The sequence below is a fragment of the Ovis aries genome, chromosome 3 (genome assembly GCF_016772045.2).
Source record: "Ovis aries strain OAR_USU_Benz2616 breed Rambouillet chromosome 3, ARS-UI_Ramb_v3.0, whole genome shotgun sequence".
Taxonomy (NCBI): domain Eukaryota; kingdom Metazoa; phylum Chordata; class Mammalia; order Artiodactyla; family Bovidae; genus Ovis; species Ovis aries.
In genome coordinates, this window is record NC_056056.1 from 219,931,618 (window position 1) to 219,956,451 (window position 24,834).

Sequence of the window (24,834 nt, forward strand, 5' to 3'; positions counted from 1 at the left end):
GGCACACACACATGGGCACACACACAGGGCACACACACACAGGGCACGCACACATGGGCACACACACAGGGCACACACACACAGGGCACGCACACATGGGCACACACACAGGGCACACACACACAGGGCACACACACATGGGCACACACACAGGGCACACACACACAGGGCACGCACACATGGGCACACACACAGGGCACACACACACAGGGCACGCGGCACACACATGAGCTCGCACACACACGGGCACACACACACATGGGCACACACACAGGGCACACACACACAGGGCACGCGGCACACACATGAGCTCGCACACACACGGGCACACACACACAGGGCACACACACACAGGGCACGTGACACACGTGAGCTCGCACACACACACGGCATGTGACACACAAGAGAGCTTACACATGTGCGTACACACACACAGGGCTCCCACAGACACCAACACACATCCTCCCCTAGGAACCTCAGTGGTTTGCTGAACTTGGGCAGCTGAGCCCAGACTCGGGGCAGGGCAGAGAGTGGCACAAAACAGAGCCGTCAGCAGGTTTGGAGGGGCCGGGAGTGCCCAGCACCGGTCCCGGGGGCCTGAGGCCTCATCCCAGTGCGGGTCTTTGGACGTGCCCTTCCCAGCCCGTTCCCCCTCCTGCAAGGGCCCCGGGGCCCTGGGAAGTCTCCCTGAGGCCCTGCCTTCTTTTGGGCCAAAGCTCTGTGTGTGAAAGCTGGTGCCAGGCTTTTGGGAGTCCCTCCAGAAAACCGCAGCTCCCCGCAGCACCGGCTGTGCCTGAGCCCACCCAACCGCTGCAGCTGCCCCCCGCGGGGAAGCGCGGCTACCCCAGGTCACAGGACAGGAGGAGACACGGTTCGCCCCCCGCTAAGCCCGTACGTCTGGAACCCTCCCTCTCTCCACATCCCTCCCCAGCCTGCTCGAGCCCCTGGGGCTCTCACTCCCGCGTCCGGAGCCGTGTCCCCATGGGTGCTCTGGCTTCCACTCTCCTAAACACAGGGTGGTGGGAGGGCTCTCCTTACACGAACTTGAACTTACAGGTCACATCCCTGCCTTGACCCTCCAGTGGCTTCTCCCAGTGCTGAGAATAAAGCCTCAAGGCCCCTGGGGGCTCACGAAGCCCTGGGTCCTCTCTGCACCAGGCACTAACCCTTCCCTCATGGGGCTCTGGCCCCACTGGCTGCCCCTCGGTCCCTCTGTGCTCCCTCTGCCTCAGGGCCTTTGCACATGCTGACCCCTCTGGCCCGTCTCCGCTCTTCCTGACTTCAGTACTCCTCCTTTGGGGCCCCCCATTGACCTGCCCCTCTCTGCTGTCAGCCCCTCCACTGGAGTAAGCCGACTGTGGTGCTCTGTCCCGGTGTCCTCCCTGTCTGAGTCGGGTTCCCCAGAGGCTGTTGTTTCCAGGCCAAAGCCCACAGCCTGGCTGAGGCCTGGCACCCCGCCTCCCACCCTCCCACCTTGCCCTTGGCTGAGCCCCTCTGCCCACCAGGCCCTCCCAGGCCCATCCAGAGTCCAGGTCGGGGTGCGGCGTGTGGGGCGCAGTGTGGGGGGCCGTGCGGCCAGGCGCGTGCCTCAGGGGGGAGGTGGCCCGGGCGGGCGAGCTGCAGACCTCCGCAGTGGGTGGTCCCGTAGAGCGTGTAGCCGCGGTGGCAGAGACACTGGAAGCTGCCCGGGGAGTTGATGCAGGCGTGGTCGCAGGCCCGCTCGAAGGAGCACTCGTCGATGTCTGTGGGGCCACAGGGAGAGAGGTCCGGGGGCAGTTTCAGGGCGCGGCGGGAGGCACGGCCTCATCGCTCAGAGGGACACCTGTGCACAGTGGTCCCGGGGCTCTGGGCTCAGTGCAGAGCCGACTCGCAGCAAACCTCAGACCTCTTGTCCCTGCCCGATTTTCCATTTTGTCCCCATGAACTTCATGGTCCTGGGTTAGAGGCCACCTCACTCTCTTTTCTGGAGGTGGGCAGGGTAGGAATATTCTGAGTAGAAGGGATTATTCTGAATCCTTGCTAATAAGGATTAGCTCACATGCCGGTGTGACTAGGGTAGGTGTTTAATCCACACCGGCAGGGAACCGACAGGTCTGCCCGAGGAAGAAGCTGAACGGTCACCCCAAGGTGTGTCCAGAGAAACTAGGGAAAACAGCACAGATAGAAAGGGGGCGCTGGTGGGGCAGATACCACCTGTGAAGAGTAACAGAGTAGCCTTGATAGGAGGTGAGATTTGATTCAGACCCCCTGGCAGCCTGGGTGAAAAGGGAAAGAGGGAGGGTCACAGAGGGCCTGTTCCTGGAAGGGAGACATGAACCTCAGGTTCACAGGAGGCAAGTCTGTCCTGGCCACAGTTCTGGGGGAGACGGGCCCTGTGGGACAGGTGACAGGGCTGACCTGCCTCTCCTCTGAATGTGCGGCTCACGTGACCACAGATGTCCTCATGACACGCGTGCGTTTGTAATAACACTAGCTCAAGGAATGAATCACTGTGGGAGCTCAAGGGAAGATGAGGTTCCTTCCGGGGTGGGGGGAACTGGGAAGGCCCCCTGGTGCCTGTGTGGGAGGGGCACTCTGGCAAAAAGTGGGGGGACCTCAGAAGATCCTCTAGTACCTGTGTGGGAAGGGCACTCTGGGCAAAGGCTGGGGGTGGGGGTGGTGGCAGCACCCGATCCCCAGTGATTGGGTGGGGCTCAGGGGGGCTGGGGTGCCCTTCCCAGGGGCCCTGAGTGCCAAGCAGCCAAGCAGAGAAGCCTAGACCACTCCTTGGTGGAGCTGGGGACCCAGGGGTTGTGCTGGAGCATGGCCGGGGCCAGAGCCCAGGCTGTGGAGAGATGGCTCAGGACGAGGGTGGAGGAGACTCAGCTGGAGCCCCGAGTGGCCCTGTCGTGGCCTCCTCCACGCCCTCTGCGCCCCTTTCACAGGGCAGTGGGGATGCAGTCGAGGCCACTCCCTCATCCCTCCGGAGAACACAGCCAGGCACAGAGAAGCAGGGTGCCCGGGAGCCTTGCTCGGGCCTGGACAGATGCTGGGCTCCCGGGGGGGCCCTCGTGGCCCGAGAGGAAGTCGGGGCCAGGCTGCCTGGCCAGGAATGCGGAGGCTGAACCCTGGGAGGGCAGGTGACAGGCTCAGGTCACGTGAGCAGCCCCAGGCGGGGCTGGCCCTAGACTCGCCCTCACCAGCCCCTGCTCCCGCCTCTCCTGGGGCCCTTGGGGGGCTGGGGGTGCACATCCTGGGCCCCTCAGGGCCTCGTCTGAGCGGCACTAAGAGTGGGAGCCTCAAGTCCATGGGCGATGCCGCCGCGTGCACCCTGTGACTGCTGGGACCCTGCAACAGGGCCACAGCCGTTGTCGGAATCCGGCCGCCGTCCCATCCCCACCATCGCCAGCCCTCCGTCTGCACCCTTCCCGGAGCCGTCCCCTTCTCGATGGGCTCCCTGTGGTCCTTCAGGCTCCCCCAGCCCCAGGGCCACTTCCTGGATGGGCTGACCTCCCTGGCTCCTCTGGGAGGAAGACATCATCCTTCAAGCACTTCACTCCTGTCTCCCCTGCCCATCCTCAGGGCTCTCACCTGGGCTGTGATCCTTGACCTCTGCCCAAATCTCTCCTCCTGTTACCCCAGATCCTAGCAGGTGCCCTGGGGGACCTCAAGGAAGGACTGGTGGGGAGCGCCTGCCATTTGCGACACCGTCCACCAGGGGGCATTAGCCTGCCTCTGAAGCCACTGAAAGTGGCCTGGGTGCTCGGGGACTGGGGTCAGGCCGAGGCGCTGAGCCCTGCTACCTACTCGCTGGACGACCTGCCCACGGGCTGACCCCTCCCCGAGCCTCATCCGCCATCCTTAACAGGGAGGGCTTGGACTGGAGGCTTCTGATGGCTTCTGAGGACCCCTAGGGTCACAAAGGAACCCTCACTCAGGGCAGAAAAATTACGGCCAGCCCCCCAGGCCCAGCCCAGACAGCAGACAAGCCCCAGCCCAGGCTACCTCCCCTCCTGGGGGCTGGGGTGGCCTGAGACGGGAGGGGAACCCCATGGGGATGAGGGCGGCTCACCTTGGCACGTCCGCTCGTCGGTCAGCAGCTTGTAGCCCTTCCGACAGCCACACTCGAAGCTGCCCACGGTGTTCCGGCAGAAGTGGTCGCAGCCTCCGTTGTTGACCAGGCACTCATTGATGTCTGCGGAGCCGGGCAGGGGGGTAGGGGAGGCGAGGAGAGCGGGCTGGGGCCCCCAGGGGCAGGCAGGACCGAGGCCCAGAGCCGCCCTTCCCTAACTGGCCTGCTGCCCACCTGGCGGGCTGCTTCGGGTCCCCAGCTGGGCCCAGGAAGGGGGCCTGGCTCACAGCTGCGGGGGGTGGGTGGAGGGGAGACCCCGCTCCCCCGGGGACTTGGTGAGCCTGGCATGTGTGTGCAGGAGGGGGCGGGGAACTCGTGTCTGCTGTGCCAGACAACAGGGTCAGTGACGCCCCCCACGCCCCTCCATTCCCATAGGTAGGCGGGCCTGGAGCAGATGGATACTGCCTGAGAGCCGTGACTCCGGCTGAGCTGTCGGACCCCTGGTCCTCAGCTCCCCGTCTGTGAGAACAAGGATCAGAAGTGCCCCTACTTGGAAGGATAGCATGAGAATGAAATGGAATCGCATCCCCAAGGTGCTGGCCCGACCAGCTCTTTAAAAAGTAGGCTTTCTGCTCCGGCTTTACAGACAGGGAGACCGAGGCTGGGAGGCAACTGGCTCCAGGTGTTGTGGGCGTCCGTGGGCTGCTCACTTCCCAGCCTGGTTCCCCGCCCTTCTCCTTCCCCATGTCTGCCCGTGGTTTGAGCTGTTTCTTCACTTGGCATTTCACAAGCGGCGGCGGCACCTGGCAGTCCCCTGGCATGACCCTTCCCAAGCACCCCTAACCTGAACCTGCGTTTCAGGAACAAAGGTGCCTAAGGAGGGGCTGATGCCCAGGAGGAAGCAGCCGGACCCTCTGGAGGTCGCGGCACCTAGCAGGTACCACTTCGTGCTGGCGAGCAGGCCAAGCGCTTTCTGGCAAAAAAGTCACTCATGTGATGGTCGAAACAACCTGGGGCCAGAGTCCCCACTTCACAGCGGGGAGGTCACAGGTCGTGAGCCCAGCCCCAGTTGCCTCCAAAGACAGGCCCCTCCAGTGTGGCTCGCTGGCCCTGCAGCCTCCAGAGGAAGCAGGCATCAAGCTCAAAGCAAGGGCCTCTCCAGGACCGAGGCTCAGCCTCTGCCGCCCCCTCTCCTGGGGTGAGGGGTCACAGGACAACTGGGGAGGTTCTGCCTAGAAGCCTCTGGCAGGAGACCAGAGGCACCTCTTGGCTCTGTGACCCTGGGCAGAGAAAGGTACCTCTCTGAGCCTCAGATTCCCCATCTGCAAACTGGGCTGCTAACAGGCACCTCTCAGCATCATTTACTGTGATCGAGTATGCAGAGAGGACCCGCCTCCTTAGGAATGACCCTATTCCCACTCTGGTCCCCACCTGGGCCTGTCAGCTGTCATAGCGAGGGGTTGTCATAACAGCCAGCCAGGCTGTGGGAGGTGTGTCTGCTGGAGGCCCTGGCTGGTACAGCGGGTTGCTTGGGGGTCACATTGGGGGAGCACTAGTCCCCAGCTCTAGCCCCGGATACGGTGAGGGGGCAGTGGGCTTGGACAGCCCCTTGGCCTTCATTCTGACACGCCTCTGCTTCCCTCCACCTCCCGCCTCTTGAAGACTCCCCTCCTGCTCCCTGTGCGCCACCCAGCGCTGCCCGCCGCGGCCGGAGGCCCCCTGTCTGGCTGCAGAGGCTCGTGGCCTCCCCTTGGCTGCCTGGCCTGGCTGCCAGGCCCTCTTCTTCTCTGCACCCCTGGCTCCTGCCTAGGCAGCACCCCCTTCCCTGGAACAATCTCTCCAGTTCGCTGCTCTCTTGTCTCGGGACCTGCCCTCGGGGGAGGAGAGTTGGCAGATCAGGCTCCCACGTGGGGCCCCAGGGCCCATCAGGAGGCCTGTGCAGAAGCGCTGCCCAGGGCGAGGCCCTGGGCGAATGAATGAATGGACGAGTAAATGACTGAAGTCAGGGGGCAGAGGAAAGGGTGGGGTCCCGGCCACCAGGTGGAACATTCACTGCGTCCCCCACTGTTTGAGCATCAGTGTATGTGGGGGAAGGGGAGGGGTGAGCTGCAGGAACACGCGGTCGGACGACTGCACCTGTCCCCCTCCACCCATCCCACCCAGGGGGCACAGCCTGGCACCCCTGGGGCCACGTGGGTGAGGGCGTGGTGTGGGAGCAGAGGGAAGGTCCGGGAGCGGGCTGGCTCACTGTGGGGCAGCTGCTGGGCGGGGCCTGCGGGCAGAAGGCAGGTGAAGGCGGGCCGCAGACAGGCAGTAGGGGGCAGTTCTCCTGGACTGTTCCGGCAGGTGCTGGAAGGAGGGGCTGGTGTCCCCGAGGGATCCAGGCTCCAGCTCAGGGAGTGGAGGCCCCAGACCTTCCTCCTCTCAGAAGGGCCAGGGAGCAAGGTGCCCGCTTCCCCGTATCTGGCAGGGCAGCACCCAGGGCACCTTGAGGTTGCAGCCCTGCCCTGCCCACACTCTTCAGACCAGCAGGGGTCGGGGGCAGTCCTGCGGGGCCCCCATGGCCTGGTCTTTCAGGCAAAGCGCCTTCACCTTCCACGTCTGCCTCCCCTGCCCCTGTGACCCCCAGCCAACAGGGTTTTCAGTTCTGAATCTTCTAAGACCTCCAGCTGTTGGTCTTGCTTAACAACAACCATCTTTTGGCTTCCAGAAAACACTGAACCTTTGGTATCTTCCTCTGGGCCACTGCCAAGACCAGGGTGTGCATGCTAACCGAGGAACAGGATCCCCCCCTCACCGCCCCCAGCTGGCCTGTCCTTGCTGAGCCCCTGCACCCTGCCCTGGTCCAGCCAGGTCCTGGGAAACTCAGGCTGTAAGCTCAAGGCTCTAAGACACCAAACCCTGAGGTCTTGAGGTCAACACCTGGCTTCTAGGGTTCCCTGATTTGAAGATGTTACAATAGTCGTATTATGCAGTTCTGGACCAGCCCCACAAGCCTTAGATTCTAACATGCAAGACAATGTCCAGACTGCCTTCTTCCACCTCCACCGACCCCCGGCCCAATCCACTGTCACCTTGAGCCTGGGCGTTGCCACACTGCCGCTCCAGACCTCGCCCCGGAGCACCCGGAGCCCCCGTCCCCTACGCGTCAGGGACTGTCTCAGAACAGAAGCCCGGGCCACACTGCTCCTGCCCAGTAGCATCTCAGGATGAAGGGCCAACCCCTCCCCCCAGATCTGGGTGCACTGGCTGCTTTGGGTCCTGGAACCCCTGGCCTCTGCAAGGCAGTCATGAGGCCAGGATTAGAGTCTCCTCCTCTGGCCCCCTCCCTCCCCACCCCTGGTCCAGGCCAGGCCCAGCCTCGCTCTCCTGCCACACGGGACTTCTCTAGCCAGTGCCAAGGGGTCTGTGATACATGCGTATCTTGGCCACCTTTAAACGTTAAACTCTGTCTTCTTCACTCAGTAGAAGACCCCTGGGCACAAGGCATTTCTGCTTCACTCACCGGTCTGCCCTGCGCCTGCACACGGGAGGAGCTCATAAAACCTGGGGCCTGAGTGACTCCAGGGCAGTGGGAGTGAGGAGGTCTGGCTGAAGGTGAAGGGGCAGCTCTGGTTAAAGGGCCCAATTGTTTTAAGAGGAATCACAGGAAACATGGACAGGGGCTCTGACTGGTGGGCCTGGGGCTGTGTGGACAGCTGCCCTCCCCTGTGTGGATGTCCCCTACCTCATGGAGGAGAACGGATGCCCTAGCCTCATGGTGGAGGAGAACGGATGCCCCACGGCCCACCGTGGATGGGCAGGGGGTGGCACTCAGCACCCCCTGAGTGCTCCTCTCAGGCCACGTGACTACTGAGGCTCCTGTCTGGTCCAGACAGGTTGGCTCCCAGCGGCGAGCTCCTGGCCTTGTGTCAGGACTGAGCCTGCTCCACCCTCAGGTCCTGCAGGGGTGTGGAGGAGCCCGATTCTACCACCTTCTGTCCAGGCTCCAAGGGCAACTGGCCAGGCCTACTGTGACGCTGCTGGGCAGCGAGGATGGCCGGGTCTGGACAGTGGAGCTGGGCCAGGCCTCCTGGCACCAAGCTCTTGTGCAAGGCCTTAGATAGCCTGGCCTGCCCACCCGCCCACTGGGAACACATCTCACTCTAAGTGGGCTGAGCGGGGGCTACAGAAGGGCTTTATTTTCAAACAAATAGGTGCAAGAACTGTTATTTCTGTCAATAATCACTAGGTTCTTCCTGGCAAAGCGGCTGGGGAGGAGAAGTCATACCCCGTCTATTTTTACAGGCCTCAAAAAAGCCCATCTCGGACTCCTTAAGTCACCCTAATCCTCTGCTGTCAATGTTTTCACCCACTAGGGTTTTGGATGTTCAAGTTCCTCTCCCCTTCCACGCTGGCCTCCAGGCCTGCCCACTTCCTGGCGGGGTGAGTCAGAGAAAGCTCACTCTTCTCTGGCTTCCGGCAGCCAGCAGACCAGCCCACTCCTGATCCCCCAAGCCGTTTCTGATTTTTTTTCATCCTTAGTTCTTCAGTTGAGACCCCCACCCCCGACCTCCCCTCCTCCGGGGAGGGGGGTGCACAGTGTCCTTTTTTTGTGTAGCGTAGACACAAGACCGTCCTGTCCTGGTCTGAGCCCTGTGGCCCACCTCCCCCCAGGTCTGCAAGACTCGCCCGGCTAAGGTGAGTGGCCGCTTGGCTCCCAGGAGGCCACGAGGAAATTCTGCCGGCCCAGGAAGCCCCAAGTAAAGGCACCCAGCTTGTTCAACCGGGGTGCAGCCACGTTCTTTGACATCAGAGCCCCACTTAAGCCTGTTGATATTCAGTGGAACCAGGAGCCCCTGAGCCCCATGGTGGAGCGCTGGGCCCGACTCCCTCTTCTCAGCCTCTCTGACCTTCACCGCTGCAGCGGCACGCACCTGCACCGCCTGTCCCGCCCTGGGCCGGCGAGGGGGCCTGCCCGCACTCACCTTTGCACGTCTTCCCATCCGGCTGCAGCGTGAACCCCACCGGGCAGCTGCAGCGCACACCAGTGGCTGTGTCCTTACACGTCCGGTCGCAGCCTCCATTGTTCACTGCACATGTCTCTGAGGAGGGAGACAGGAAGACAGGGTCTCAGTCTCCTGGGACAGACGCTGCCTGCCTTTCCCCATTCGTGGGTGGGGAGGTCTCCTGAGACCGGAGACCTGAGTTTGAATTCTAGCCGTGGGGGCCTCTCTGAACCTCAGGTTCCCCATCTGTCAAATGGGAGAATGACACCACCCCCGCCTGAGATGACGGCGGGTGGGCAAGCTTTGCAAACTGCAGGAGGCTGAGCCCACAGGGTCAACACCACTAGCCAGGGCCAGTGCTACGATGGGTCTGGCTGGGAGTTAACCGCCCAGGGACAGACTCCTAAAAACCTTTGCCTTGCCTGGATTCAGACTCCAAATCCAGACTGGCGGTTACTGGGGTTCCCAAGCTCATCTCAGTCGTGGAGTGGTTTGGGCCCTGGCCATGGAGCTGTGAGGGGAGGTTCCCAGGGTCCACACACCATCCATCACCTTGATGAGGCTCTCAGCCCCACATCTGTTCTCACTGAGCGATAAGCCAGAGGTGTCTGGTTTTTGTCCACTTGAAGCTAGTCTAGTGATTTTTGTTTTTCTTTTTTCTTTTGCAAATTCAAAGGGGCTGGAGTGGCTGGGGGCATCACGGAGGTCACTGAGCTCGTCGCGCGGTGAGAGTGAGCCTCCCCAGGCCCAGGGAAGGGGCTGGCACACCCGGGTCACTGGGGCACACGGAGGGGCCCAGTTGAAGTCTGGGTTTCTTCCTGGGCAGCTGGCGCCCTTTGGTCCTGTGGGAACTGTGCCTGAGCGGGCGTCCCTCTCCTCTGTGCGGCTAGCAAGTGAGGTGCTGAGGGTGTCCGCTCGTATAACCGGAAATCCCCTGCCTGCCTGCTGTGGCTCCCCCGGGGGGCCTGGCCCCAGTGGGCCTCTTCCCTGAAGCTTCTCCCAACCGGTTTATTCTGTCTGTCCTTCCGTGGTGTCTGCATTCCTGCAAGTGGCCGTCGGCTCTCTCCAGGAGGAGCTTGGGGATGACTGAGTACAGGAGTCCCTGTTGCTAATGCCTTTCCTGTGAACTTCACCTTTTGGGGGTGGGCGGAGCAGGGAGAGGAGGAAACCCAGCTTTCTCCCTGTGTGCGTGTGATTCTGCGGGGCAGCGACAGTGGGGCTCATCCTGAACACCCTGAACTCAGGGGCTGTGCCCTGCTGGGGGCCACTAGACCTGCTCCTTGAGGCTAAAGTCTACACCATGAGAGAAAGAGCTGTGACGGCTACTGAAAGGCCAGTCTCCTGGCTCTGACCCTCCCCAGCCTTTCGGCAGTGTCTCCACACAGCCCGGCCCCCAGCTGGCTGGGTGCGACCGTCCTCCTCCTTGCTGTGGAGTGTGCTGCCCGCTGCCTTGGAGGCCTCCTGTCTGCTCACGGTTCAAGGCCAGCTCACAGGCTGTCTACACAAGGAGCCTCCCGAGGCCTAGATGCAGAAAGGAGGCCCTCACCCTCCACCCTGCTTGGCTCACACAGGCTGACATCAACGTTAGCAGGGGCCGAGCTCTGCACCGCGTACACCTGCCTGGGCCCTCCCGTCTCCCCACCCACCTGCCTCCTGGGGCCAGCGGATGCGGGGCGGCCAGGGGGCGCCTCTGACTCCGTCATTCTCTGAGTGACCCAGGTAGTCCAGACCTTGGGGCTCCATCCCAGCACCCACGCCTGGCGGGGGACAGGAGCCTTCTGTCCCCAGGGCCAGGTGGGGGTCAAAGAAACCCCACCCTCAACAGCACCCAGCCTGGGGCCCAGCCTGCGGTAGCCGCTTAACAAATGTTAGTTTCCTCTCCTGAGGTTACAGAGGGAAAATCCCGCTTCCTGCTCTCCAACCCAGAGCCCAGGTACCCCCGCCCCTCAGAGCCTTTCTTGCCCTCAGAACCCCTTTCTGGAGAGAGCACAGACAGCCTGTTTTCCAGGCACAGGTGGCCAAAGCCCAGGCCCGGGAGAGGCAGGGGGAGCACGGGGAGCAGGGAGGGGGCGCAGCTGGGAGGCCTCGCACGGTGTCAGCGGGAGGACGCCTGGGTTGCTCCACGGTGGTGGAGGTGGGACGCGCCGTGGGCACTGCGGGCTGTGACCCCGAGAAACAGACCCCTCAGTGGTCCCTCTCCTCCAGACCACTGCCCCACTCGCGGCAGCCAGTGCCTTGGGGCTCACATGGTAACGCTAAGAGCCGGCATTCACTCCGGGCCTTCTCTGCTGGGCCCTGTGCCGGGCGGGGAGCGGTGAGCAAAGCGAGCGGCCAGCCATCAGCCTGCCCACGCAGGGACCTGCCCCTGCCCCGTTTCCGCCATGCCCACCCAGTGTCCTGAGGTTCATGTACACTGTTGAGTGGGAGACATACAGACAAGATGCCAGCAAGGCACAGCCAGTCCTTTGGGTGAGATGGTGGGGGCCGGGGACTGACAGGCTAGGCTGGCTGCGACTGAGATCATCCCAGGGGGTTTCCAAGCAGAGGCTACTGGGTGCTCCGAGGGGGCTCCTGGCCTGGGTCACCCTCAGGCCCCCTGTCTCCAAGCGCCTCAAAGGACAGCCTCACCCCTCTACGCCCCAAGACCAGGGGCAACTCAGCCTGCTGCCAGGCCACCACTGCCTCAGATGCAGAAACCAGACAGCCTTGTCTTCCCCCGTGACTACAGGGTCGACCCAGCTGCAAAGGGCAAACGGCGGCAGCAGGCTCTCTGGCCCGGGGAGCGGCTCTGGGTCAGCAGCACAAGCCGTCTCCTCCGGCTTTCACCCACCTCCCACTGGCTCCCAGGGGCCAGAAGGGGCTGGCATCTGAGGGCGCCTGCCCTGTGGTCACATCTCACCCAGGAGCGCACACTGCCAAGGGAGGCTGGAGGGTAGGTGCAGGGAGCAAAGCCAAACCCCAAACCCCAGAGCGCCGTCCCAGAGTCTCGAGACTTCCTGTTGGACCCTTGAGCCCTCTGCTCTCTCCTTGCACTTGCCTCTCCAAGACAGCCACTGGGTCCTTCTAAAAGCCTCTCCTCTCCACCTGGAAGGGCCCATCCCGGGGCACCGCCCCATGCAGCTAGCATCGTGCCGTCTCGTCCTCCAACCTCCACGGCCTCGCAGAGCCCCAGGAGAGGGGGCGCCTTTTGCAGGTGGAGGAACCAAGGCTCAGAAAAGTTGGATACCTTTTCTAGGCAGGATTCTAGGCATGATTTGTGGGACCCAGGCGAAATAAAAATGAAAGGCCCTTGATCAAAAATCGTTAAGAATTTCAAGACAGCCGAGCACTCAGCCAACCGTGGGCCCTTCTGAGGGCAGGGCCTGGGGGCAGGGGGCCCGGGTCACACAGCACAGCTGGTGGCCCCAGTGCCTGGCCTCCTCGCCGAGAGAGTGGGGAGAACTCTCACCCCACAGAGTTGGGTTGGCCACTGGGCCGGGGGAGGCTGAGCCTGGGGTCGGGGACTGAAGTGGGAAGGGACTTGGGGGTGAACAACCCTCTCCAGCAGGCAAGAAAACCCAGATGGGTTAAAAGGGCAGTGTTTAGTCTTTCCCTCGGGAGCCCTGCTTCAAGCCAAGCCCTGTGACAAGCCCAGGACACAGAGTGGGGCAGACACCGGGCAGCCAAGGTGGTCGCTCAGCTGGACCTGCCACTCAGCCCGGGCAGGGTTTGACACGAATGGACGGTGGTATGGCCCCTCAAGTTGGCACTGCCTGCGTGCACCACCCTAGGTCTGGGGCCAAGTCCAGCCTGAAGGACGGTCTCAGCCACAGTGTAGTGGCTGAAACAGAAGCTATATGGGGGCAGAAAACACCACTCCTGACGCTGGTCCTGTGGGCTCAGGCAAGTCCCTTGACACCCAGAGAGGCTCTGAGCAGGTGAGCCAGGTTTGGCCTGTTGACCTACAGAGACACTGCCAGCCCCGGGTCTGCCCTGCACCTTGAAGGCCTCATCCTGGTGGTGGGAGCAGCCCAAAGCCCCCACTGAGATGTGTCCAGCCTGTTGGGGCTGGCCTACCTGCCTTTCTGCCCCCGGGGTCCCCTGGAGCCCGCCGTGGACTCCCTGCCCCTGAACGCTCTCCCTCAGTTGATTCCTGAGCCCTCTGTGGCTCCAAACACTTTGGGGTAAAAGCCACACTCCTGGGCAAGGCCCTGACATGGCTGCTGGTCTCCCTTGCTGTCCGGTCACTCTATGTGCCGGCCCTCCAACCCCCTGGTCACCCTGTAGCCCGTCGTGAGCACTGGGGTCCCTTGCCAAGCATCACAGTGAGGCTGACCTTCCTCACGGGGCCCGCCTAGGCCAGGGTGCTGGGTGCAGCCACCCCAGAGTGCCCGGGCCTCTGCGGGGAGCTGGGCCCTGGGGCACAGGCTGGTGTGATGGTGACGGCCGAGTGTGGGAGTCTTTGGGGAAGGGGGGTCAGGGCAGCTAGGAAGCAAGTGATGGTGGAGGCCAGGACTGCAGGCTCACATGGGGCGGCTCGCCGTAGGGGAGGTTTCTGTCAGTAGGACTGTCTCCCCGGAGGCACCAGGTGGGTTTGTGATTCCAGGGGCAACTCCCTTCCCACGGGCCTGCCCGGAGGGCGGGGGTTTCTCACCAGGGCTCAGAGGGCAGAATCTCCTGGACTCAAGGATGGCACCCTGTGGTCTGTGGCAGCCCGTGCGGGGGCACTGAGGGCAGGGGAGGGCTGGTCAGGAGTGGGGTGGGCAGACCTGGGGAGGTGCCTTCGTCTGGTTTGCGGGATCTCGAAAGGCCCAGAAGGACACTGAGGTTTTGTGCTAAAGCGGGCGGCAAGGCTCGCCGTGGCAGCAAGCCCCTCCCCAGCCTGTGGTTCCTGCCTCAGGCACGGGGGCCCTGCGTGCGGCCTCTCGCTCGAGGCCCACCCTCAGGAGGGAGGGCTCAGGGCCACATACCCGCCATACAGAAGGCGCGGGGGCTTGGCGAGTGGAAGCAGCCCCAGGAAGGTCACAGGTTGGTGACCGTCCCTTGGAGCCCTGCTGCCCCTCCAGCCAGACTTGGTCCCCAGAGTGCCAGGGAGCCAGGTGCCAGGCCCTCTGGTTCTGCCCGGCTCGCGGGGGAGCCGTGGGCTGGCCCCAGCCTCAGTTTCCCTGCCAGAGGCCAGCAGCGCCCTTGCTGCCTCTTCTGACCAGCCCTGTTGGGCACCCTGCTTATCCCTCTCGTTTGACCTCTCGATGTTATAAGTCGTCACGTCCCACCTGCTTCCACTGGCCCTGGTGTATGTGTGCGCATGAGTATGTGAGCGAGACTGTGGATGTGCGTGTGACTAAGCTGAGGGCAGGAGCTCAGAGCCTCGCCTGGGACCCCCGCTGACCAGCAGCTGGCTGCACTGGGCATCAGCTCAGGGACAGGGGTGAACACAGGTTCAGGGCCCAGGGCTCAGCCCAGGCTGGAGAAGGGTGGCTGCCTGGCCCTCAGGTCCCACCCTCCATCTCCCTCCAGCTGCACCCTGCTCCCTGCTGAGCCTGACCTGGGGACCTGCCTTGTGTCACCCACCCCCCTCACCTCGGGTCTGCCTGAGCCCCTTCCCACAGCCAGGCTCATCCAGGCTCCGGGTCCCGACCTCTCTCTCCGGGTCAGACACCTGCCTGTATGAAAGAGTGGGCAGTGAGGTCCTGCTCCTCCCTGGGCACCTCCTCCAGGAAGACTTCATCCCTGCTCTGAGCCAACTAGCTTCCCCAGGGCTCCGGCTCTGATCAAAGCCCTGAGCAGTGGTGTCCCCAGAGGCTATCAGACCTGTGCCCCGTCAGGGGCTCCCTCCCAGACTTGTGACAAAACAGGTGCTGGTGGAAGAGGTACAAGCTGTGGGGACAGGGGTGGCGGGGAAGGTCCAGTGAGGTCTGGACAAGCCTCTGCCTGATAGAGCGCACCGGATGGCCCTGGGTGCAGAGTGGCAGGCGGCACGGCCCGTGGACGCAGGGAGCCTGGGACAGGCTGCATGTGCAGGGCCCGAGGGGCACGTGGAGGTGAGAGAATGTGTGGATCTGGGATTCGGTGGGGGCAGGGGGTCTGGGGCGCAGGTTAGTGAAAGGACAGGGGCCCTTCAGAGGGCAGGCTGTAAATGTGCCTTCAGGAGGGGCGAGTCCACCCAGCTGGCTGCCGGGCCTACACACCTGAGCTTTATCTCAAGCCTCCGGCCTGCTGTGCTCCCGACTGAGGGCCCTGGACCCGGAGAGTCCACGGGCCTGTTGGCCCACACGTGGCCTGGGCTGGGTCTCCTCCCCACCCAGGGCTTGACTTCGTCTGCAGAGTGGGGACAGCTGCCTCGCAGGGCTGTTGGGGAACTTCCGGGGGCTGACCAGGAAGCAGAGGGCGTGGGCTGCAGTGTGCCGACCGCTCTGGTTGGGGGCCGGGGGTGCTCACTGCTGGGGAGACTGCAGGGGCCACCGGAAGTCCCCCTGAAGGGGGTGTGGGGGCAGGGCTTGGGGCCCCATCCGTGGCTCCCACGCTTCCAGCCCCTGCACTGTGCGGGGAGACTGGGGGTCCCTGGGTAAATCCAGGGATAGCGCAGCAGTAGGCTCTGTGTCAGTGGAGGTCCCAGCTGACCAATGAGCTGGAAGGGTCTGCCCAGCCCCAGTTCGGACCATCCCTGGTCAGTAGAACGGCAGCCCCTAAAAGGGCCGTATCTTAGTCCCCCATAACCCCACATGGCAGAAAGACTTTGCAGGTGTGATTGAATTAGGAGCTTGAGATGAGAGGTTGCCCCGGCTTATCTGGGCGGGCCTCAGTGTGGTCACAAGGGTCCGTAGAGGTGGAAGCGGGAAGCTAGAGAGGCGTGGAGATGCAAGCAGGCTCAGAGGGGTGCGGGGCTGCGGGCTCTGCAGACGGAGGAAGTGGCCCCCACGAAGGAACGCGGGTGGCCTCTGGAAGCCAGAAAAGGCAAGGACGTGGATCCGTTCCTAGGACGTCCAGAGGGAAAGCAGCCCTTGCTGACCCACGGGAGACAATGCCTTGGTGTTCCCTGAAGCCACTGAGACTGTGGCAACTTCTGAACAGCAGCAACGGAAACAAACCCGGAGTCTGCTCCAGGCACACTTGTGGGAAAGGCGCTGACTGAAGCCCTGGAGCTGACAAGTGTGACTCCCAGGGTCCCATGAGTCTAGCGGTAAGCAGGGTCCCAGCGGCCTGTGGTAAACTGAGCTGGGACTCAGACATTTCTTACAAGTTAGTCGGCCAGATAACAGAAATTGATCCCTCCAGCCCTCAAATCCAAACATTTTGATGGATTTTAATGGGAACCTAAAATTGGTTACATCCTTGAGGCCTCTTTCAACCTAACTCTGCCTGTGCTTAGCCTGGGCTCAGGGACTGAGGGTAGCCGTCAAAAGCAACTGTTGGGGATGCCTGAGGCCCCAAGGGTGGAGCAGAGCCACGTGGCTCTGAGTGGCCCCAGCCCACTGACCTTCCGGGGAGCCCCTGAGGACCGCAGCCAGTCCTGGGACGAGAGAGAGGCGCTGCTGGATCTTGGTCAGCTCGTGGGTTCGTGTTTCAAAACTCGGGAACCCTCTGCCCCAAAACGCCAGCCCCTGGGGAAGCAAGGAGCAGCAGGCTCCCAGAGAGGAACCGAGAGGCTTAAACGGGGGAAAGGGCCGGGGTTTCAGCTCAGACGTTTTGTGTCCTCTCAGGTTTTGCTTCTGTCCTGCTATTCTGGGCTCTCGGCGTTCAGAGGTGAGACTGCTAGTTCAACAACTCACAGACGACTGAGGGCCTTGTGACCTCTGCAGTCTGGGCACAGCTATGTCTGAAATAACTCTGAGTCAAAGAGCCTACACTCGCATACAAAACTTGAATGGTCCATCTCCACCTGGGGAAGGCGAATCAGGGCGGGCCGCTTGCAGTGAGGAGGTGGGCACTTACCCTCTCTGAGACAAGAAGGGGCTTCACCCTGGGCCTACTGCTGACGTGTGGTCACCACTGAGGGTGGCGAGGCTGGGGCTGCGCCACGGAGCCCCTCGGGGCTGCCAGGAGCAGCCCTCAGCCCACTCGCTTCTGGAGGGGCAAGGGAGCCCCCTCTCCCAGTCTTGTCTGACCCACCCTAAAAACAAACTCCGGCCACACAGGCAATAATCACACCTCAGGGCCAGAAGACACCAGCCAGGCCACCAGGAGACCGCAGCACACGTGCCTGGCTCTGAGGGAGCTGAGTACCACGGCTGCAGTGGGCCCTGCTCACGGCAGACCACGTGGGGGCATTCCGGCCCCGTCTTCTCTCACGACAGCCCCTTGTCTCTGCCCTCCTGTGGGGCCATGCTGACCAGTGCAGCCGTCAAGAGCGGCCGAGGGTCTGCCCTTGCCATGGAACTCCTCCGAGTCTCATCGGCTCTTGAACAAGAGAGCCGGCTCCTTCTCCCCGGTCTCCTCCATACACCTCCCTGCATCAGGACCTAAAACGGGGCTCGAGTGGGACCACCAGCTGCAGGCTCCACACTCCACGCCGGGGCCGGGCTCTGCACCCTGCGCCCCAGGTGTGCTAGGACCAGCAGGGCAGGGTGGGGACAGTCACTGCCCTCACTTTAGGCCATTCCTTTCCTCTATTCACCCAGCCTGGGAGCAGCCAGGCCCCAGTGGGCTCTACGAGGTGGGCTTGCAGTCCGACAGGCTCCTCGGTCTGTACCACCCCAGGCTGCTCTCCGAGGGGACCCGTGGAAAGAACCGTGAGCTCTGGAGGAAGGATGTGCTCGAGATGGTGCCTTTCCAGGGCGCTTCTGAGGATGATTACCTAGTTCTGGGTGTTCAGCCTTGGCTGTGGGCCCTTATCCCCCTGTGGCAGAGGGGCGGGGTGGGGGATGGTCTCCTGTCTGGGGGGCTGGACAGGTTCTTAGGCCGTGGGGGTGGGGAGCTTCTACCACCAGGGGGCGTGCAGGGGCAGCCAATCAGCACGCATCTTGCCCCACGCCCACCCCCTGTGCCTGGTGAGGGGTCCCCTGACCTGTGCCCCAGGCCTGGGTGCCTGTGTCCTCAGGGCTCCCTCCTCCTCCCAGCCCCACCCCAGAACCGGGCTCTGGGCCGCTCTCTCTACCAACTCTCACCAGACAAGAGCATGGACGGGGGTCTTTTCTCCATCCACTTGCCTGATGCTGACTCAGCTCAGCCTTCTTCTGCCACCATCCTCCTGCTGGGAAGGGGGGCCTGGCACTTGGAAGCCCAGCTCCTGGGCGCTCTGGCCTCGGGCAGCAGTGTCCCCCATCCTGCAAGTGAGGCCTCGGGGCCAGGGCCCTCTTGGGCCTCTGAGCACCAGCAGCTCGCAGGTTCCTGCCACCTCCTCTTTTCTGAGCACCAATCACCTCGTCATTTCCATAGTGCTGACTTGTGCTTTGCACAGGTGGGAGTGGACAGGCCTGGCTGCTGGAGCCTCTAAGCCCACCCCTTCCAGCTCATCCCAGGCCACCCAGATGGCCCAGGTCAACGAGACAGCCCCGCACAGAGAACCTGCAGAGAGCAGGCTTCTAGCCTGAGCCTCAGTTTCCTCCTCTGAGACTGGGCAGTGCACCGCCTGACTCCGCCATTCCCAGGACTGCTGTGGCCTAACTGGAGCGCCACAAGGAGGTCTTGGCCAGCCCAGGCGACCCGACAGCTGTGTTCCTAGTGCCACTCGGAGGCCAGCAGCCCCAGAAGCGGGGCACCGATGGGCCAGAGGGATGAATGAACGAGGAGACAGATGGCTCTTTTGGTCTGCAGACTGAGCTCAGCTGAAGACCGGTTTTCTCCTTTTTCTTCCCCTGCCCGGCATCAGCTGCCCTGAGCAGCCCCAGGTATTTCTGGGCAAGACTCCTTACAGTTTGGATGCATGGGGCAGGGGGGGGCATTGCTTGGAGTGCAGCTGACCTCACAAAGACCCCCCCTCCCCAAGGCAAGTGGGGGCCCAAGGGGAACAGGGAAAAGTGGGCTGAGACTGCCAGCCCAGGGGGCTTGGGCTACAGTCATTCATGGGTCTGGGGAGCCTTGGGGCCAGAAGGGGGTTCTAGGTGACCCTAACTGGTCCTCCCCTCTCTGGGCACCAGGTTTCCCAACTGCAAAGCCAGCAGGGTGCACTGGACGCCCTCCAGAGCCTGCCGCCCTGGACCTAGATGTGGCTTCTCCCCTTGGACATGGCTTCTCCCCCCTGACGTGGCTCCTCCCGGTGAGGAGATGGATAAGGAGCCCTTGTCCGAGCTGTCTGAGCCCCTGTTCTACACTCACACCCCTCTGCTCCTGCTGCTTTGCCGATGCTGGGATCCTAACTGCAAACACGGGCGTTCCTGCGAGGAGAGGGGTTCATAGCACACGTCTCCTTACACGCAGGGGCCCCTAGACACTGGCTCTGGGTTCTTTGCGACAAACACACAGAGAAATACACGTGTTCGATGAAGGGTAAAAACTTTAAAAAGGGAAAAGTGAGTTCACATCTGGAGCAGAGCCCCCCCTGCTCACACGTGGCACGTACGACCACACCCACATGGGCACACCGCACAGACAGCCCCCACACACGCACGCTCACAGTCCACGCGCCAGTACAACACTCACGGCCTGACGCACGAGCACACACACACACAGACGCCCCACACGCTGGCACACCCCACACACACGCACACGCACAAAGGTGCAAGCACAACAAAGGAAGTGGAAGAAAAGTGTTACCCATGAGGAGCCGCCGTTTCACCCGCTTGTCCACATCAGCTACTGACGTGGCACTGAACTGAGAGCGCTCAATTGCAGCCTCATCCTTTTCTAAAACACAAGTAAGGGACAAACACGGAGCCGGTGGTTAATGAGGGCCCACTTCCCGCCTCTCGGCGTGGCGCACACAAAGCAACAGAGCGTGAGGGCGGCGCGGCGTCCTCGCCGAGGGGCTAACCCCAGGAACCTCCAGGCGGCGGGCTTGGGGCAGGGCCGGGTGCGGGCAGAGGAGGGGTGACCACAGCAGGACAGGATGGGCCTCAGGGCCCATCTGCAAGCGACACGCACACAGGAGGCGGCTGGGCTCAGAGCGGACAGGCCCCACGTGCGGAGGGCCGGCGAGGCGGACAGCGACCGCCCGAGCGCGCGAGGACGCAGGCAGGCACAGACGCCCGGCTCGGGCTGGAGGCGCAGGCTCAGGACTAGGGGCAGGACAAGGGGAAAGCGCCGTGAGGTCCGGTGATGGACGCGCCTGGGTGGCAGACACCCCGTCTCGTCAGAGGCGTGAACGTGGGTCAAACACTCATGCAAGACTGAGAACGAGACGCACAGGGGGACAGACACACGGACACACTCGACAGTGGCCCAACCGCACAGACACAGAGAAACCGGGGGTCTGTTTGGGCAGCGCTGGTTGCCTGCTTGTCAATGGAGGACTGGAGCGAGACAGTGGAGTGCTCAACAGGGGCTGCAAGGTGGGGGAGGGGAGGGGGTCGCCATTTAGGAGTGTGCAGAGGGAGACGGCCGGGTGCCCGGAGCTGCCAGGTGCTTCCCGGGGAGAGGCTCGCGAGGCTTTAGAGGGCTTGCACGTCTGTGCTCGGTGGGAGATGTGGGGGGACACCTCCTCCCCTCGGAGGGGTGGGGGCTCCCGAGGAGCAAAGAGCAAAGGCAAGTGAAAAGTTCTCTGGGCCAGGGAGCCAGGGCCCCGGAGCTGGGCCTGGAAAAGGACTTTTCAGGAGAGGGGCGGGGCAGGGGAGGGTGGGGGAGTCACAGCAGAGAAGAGATCCAAGCAGGGACTTACACATGCAGCAGACATTAAAAGATTTAAAAATAGATAAATAAAAATAAGAGAGATGAGCCAGGTGGACGAAGACAAGGTGTTAGACGAGGCTGGGGAGTGTCTGGCCGGCAGCGGTCTGCGCTGGTCCGGGGCTGGCAGAGGTGGCTCCGTCGCAGGCACGGCCGCTGCGGGAGACCCCAGCAGACAAGACAGGAAGGGGGGCCGGCAGCCCAGGAGAGCCCCGGGGCACAGTGGAGACAGGGAGAGAGGCGGGAGGGGAGGTTCTAGATGGGATCAGGCTGCAATAGAGACACTGGTCTGAGATCGGGTTTGGCTTTGAGTTTTTTTTTTGTTTGTTTTGTTTTGCTTGTTTGGTTTGATTTGGCTTTTGGCTCTGAAAATAATTCATGAAGGTCAGTTATCAGACAAGACAGGCAATCAGGGACCATCACCAGAAAAGCAGGAGGAATGAGATTAAGATGGAACCAAAAACGGCTGTCTGAGAGGAGACCACACAGAGGAAGGGAGAACCACGCGGGCAGCAGCACCTGGGTCGAGAGCCGGGGCTGGGGACCTCCGATGCCCCTCCGCCCAACTCCCCAGGGTTCAGGGAGCGGTCAAAGGGCACTACAGGCTGCAACAGCAAACCCCGGGCTTCGTGGCCTTGCTGGCTCGCCAACCCTTTCCTGTCACTTGAAAACCCCTCAAGAAATACCTTTTGAGCTGATAATAAAAAAAGGGACTTTTTGTTTTTTAATGAATACAGTCACTGACTTGTAGCAGGTTTCCTAAGTTTGCCAACGTTGAAGAGAAAGAAGAGGATGAACTCTGGGCACCAACTCTGAATTTCCTCTTTTTCTCAGTTTAAAAGAAAAAAAATTGGCTGTTCTTTTTGAGTGAGGAAAGAACTTACTGGTGATTATAACTCGAGATGATCACAAATACTCGAGCTTCCCCTTGGAGATAAGGACCAGGAGGAAAGAGGGTGACAGAGTGAAACTGATCCTCCTGTTAACAGGCGGGGTGTTGGGAGGGGGCACCCGAGAAGAACGGTCTTTGAGGGTGGTGGGTGGGTGGGTGGTTGGGGAGGACCAGGCCTGGTGAGAGGCCCCGTAGCTCAGGAGCAGAGAGCAGCTAAAAGTCACCCAGACCCAACCGAGGATTCACACCGGCCCTCTCCCCAGGTGTTCCAGACAGACAAGACTGAAAGCAGGTTCTGAGAAAACCTCTTGGTTTTCCCGACGCTGTGGAGGCAGGCTTGCACCACGCCGGGGTAGGTGGGGGCTGTTACAAGGGGAAGGAGTCTCCGGTGTGTCTCCCGGTAGGGGAGGACACCCCCGTGCTTCTGGAACAGAAGCTGCCCTCCAAGGCACACACAGACTTCCTCCTCCCCGCCAGCCACCTGCCTGGGGCCACCCCTGCCCCCCCACACTGAGGAGGAGGACCCTCAGAAAACCGGCAGCAACACAGAGCAGAGGCGCCTGGTCCTGGGGGCTGGATGACCCTGCTGAGTGTCTGCAGAAAGTTGCCCCCTGGGGACGCCCGAAGCCAGCCCCACGGGCCCCAGGGGGCATTTCTTGTCTTGTTTCCGGAGCTTCCTCCTTGGAAACCGGGGGGCGCCAAGGGGTGTGGCCGCTGTCGGGCCGCACGGTGGGTGGGTGGGGGGAGCACCCCGCGGGGGGCCGGGCGGCACAGGGTGTGAGCGCTTGGCGGGGGTGCCTACTCACCAATGCACGTCCGGCCGTCCGAGTGGAGGGCGTACTTCTGGTGGCAGCCGCACGTGGGGCCCGTGTCCGTGTCCTCACAGCTGTGCTGGCAGCCTCCGTTTCCATAGTTACAGGTTACTAGCGAGGCCCCGAGGGCACGCACGTGTGTATAAACAGAACAACAACAACGATTAGTTTACTGCTGTTGGCCGTTTCTTTCGAGGGGTTGGGGAGGGGCGTGAGGGCGCGGGATGATGAGTGGGAGGCACAAACTTCCCTGGGCATCAGCCCCTCTGGGCGGGTGGGCGGAATGGCTCACTCCCTAGAGGGGCCCTGGGGAGGGACAGAGAACGGACTCTGGGTCATCTGGACTTCGGACAGGGCGCACAACGGATACACTCAGACGGGGCTCGTTGAAAGAAAGGGATGAAGCTGGAAGATTTTATCCTTTCTAGGTTGCAAAGGGCACTTTAAGACAGCCGGTCTGGATGGGCCAAATGTCTGTTAACATGGGCTGGACATGAAGCAGTTAGGGGTGGGGGGTGGCGGGCCCCTGTGAGGGGCGCTCATTTCTTCAGCTCTCGAAGACCTCTCTTTCCTCGCCTGTGCCTCAGGGCATGTGGAAGGATGTCCCCACTGTTGCCTCTTCTCACCAAGTCCCAGCAGCCCCCTCAATCTCTATCCATCCTGAGCCCTAATCCTCCCAAGGAAATGTCCAAACAGACAGAACATATGTGCGTTAAGGTCATCTCAGATGCAGTTTCGAAAAGGACCTTTAACATGTCACATAGCGTGCAGTGTCTGTGGCCTGCGGGAGCTGGTGCCCTTCAGCCCAGAATCTTAAAATGTTTCAGAGCATCAGTACCTGGGGTGCTAAAAAGGGGGCGGGCCAGTCTGAAGTAGGGAAAATGAGCAGTCCATTTGCTGTAGAGAAAACTTGACTGTTCTCTCCTTCTAGGGTGAGGGATGTGGCTCAAGGAGACCCAGGATCTCCATGGGAGGGCGTCTTGCTGCCCCTGATTTAACGTTGAAGATGGCAGGGTGCCCGCCACCTGTAAGCAAATGGTCCTCTGGGGCCTCGAGGACATGGTGTCTTCCTGGGGACCTTAACCGTTTGTCCAGCATTGGACCTACACTCTGAATTTATTTGAAAACTTTAATAATGGTCAAGTATGCAGAAATAAATTTCAGAGCAACCATGGTCAGAGGGGCAGAAAATTCCCAATGGGCAGAGCCTGAATGATGTTCTATCAGGTGAACCCAGCAGCAGGGCTGGGGCTAGAAGCTGGCAGCTCCCCGTGAAGGACTCCAGCGTTTCAGGGTGGAGTCCACGGCTGCCTCTGCCAGAGAGCAGCACAGAGGCCCTGGGGCTTCCAGCCTGAGAGACGCCGGCCCTGACAAACTGGACACGGCCAGTCTCCCTGCTGGGTGAGGACGACGCGAGGAGAATGAGTCCTGCTCAGCGTCCTGGACACTGACCCTAATGACCCGAGGCCCTGTTGGGCTGCCTCTTCCACAGGGAACTTCACAACCCTCCGAGGGAGGCACTCAACTTCTGGGGTGACACTGCAAGGACACGCAGACTGCTTCGGGAAACAGCTGGGGCTTTGTCCCCAAGCCCTCTGGCACCGCTACCTGGGAGCATCTCTCCTCCCGGCATTCCCTGATGCCAGCAGCCTGGACTCAGGGCCTCTCATCTCTCTGCAGCAGAGGAGCCTGGGGGAAGCCAAGGCCCCAGGGGCTGCTGCTTAACACGGATCTCGGATGAGGGCAGAGCCCCACCTTGGGCTGGACTTTGTGTGCCTTTCCAGACTGAGGCAAGCCCTGTCAGGGTGGGCAGGGGTGGGCCGGCGAGGAGACAGTTCTTCCGAGCTCTGGGTTCCAGGAGATGGCCTGCACCCTGCCAGTGACTCTGCAGAGGATGCAGGCCTGTCTGAGGCCGCTCTGGGGCCTCTTTCTCTCGCTCCCTCTGCATGGTAGGCCTATGTGACTCACAGGCCACACAGGCCGAGCTGTGTGCACCCAGAGAGCAGCCAGCTGGTTCGTGGAAGTAAACACTGGAGCCCTGAGCGCTGGGCACGCCAGAGGAGGATGAAGAACACCTCTGCTGGCTCTGGAGGGAGGAAAGTTTGGGCAGGCTAGGCCAGGCCTCAGCCCCCGACCCAACTCCAGATCTAGAATTTCCTGGGCCTCAGGTGACCTCAAGGGTGAGCGGGACGTCTCAGAGCTGACTTAACGCTAATCCTGCCACATTAACCCCACAGAAGACACCACAGCTGGCTGGGTGGACGGCCAGGGTGCAGTCCCTCTGAAGGAGGGCTGCAGGGCGGTCACCCACTCCTTGGCTCTGGGAGCGGACCAGGCTCTCCCCACACCTGG

General features: G+C 62.1%; 1 protein-coding gene across 5 annotated transcripts in view; it reads right to left on the reverse strand.

The window, feature by feature from the left end:
- Positions 1-24,834, reverse strand: part of SCUBE1 (signal peptide, CUB domain and EGF like domain containing 1) — a 129,113-nt gene that overhangs the window by 30,924 nt on the left and 73,355 nt on the right. For 2 of the 5 annotated variants that reach the window (XM_042247848.2, XM_042247847.2), the window contains exons 6-10: positions 22,477-22,593; positions 19,711-19,800; positions 9,019-9,135; positions 4,052-4,174; positions 1,626-1,742 (exon numbers count right to left, since the gene is read on the reverse strand). In XM_042247848.2, the coding sequence (XP_042103782.2) occupies positions 1,626-1,742; positions 4,052-4,174; positions 9,019-9,135; positions 19,711-19,800; positions 22,477-22,593 (564 nt within the window). The remainder of the gene's footprint in view (positions 1-1,625; positions 1,743-4,051; positions 4,175-9,018; positions 9,136-19,710; positions 19,801-22,476; positions 22,594-24,834) is intronic. The other 3 variants (XM_027966005.3, XM_042247849.2, XM_042247850.2) reach the window with 2 other exon arrangements.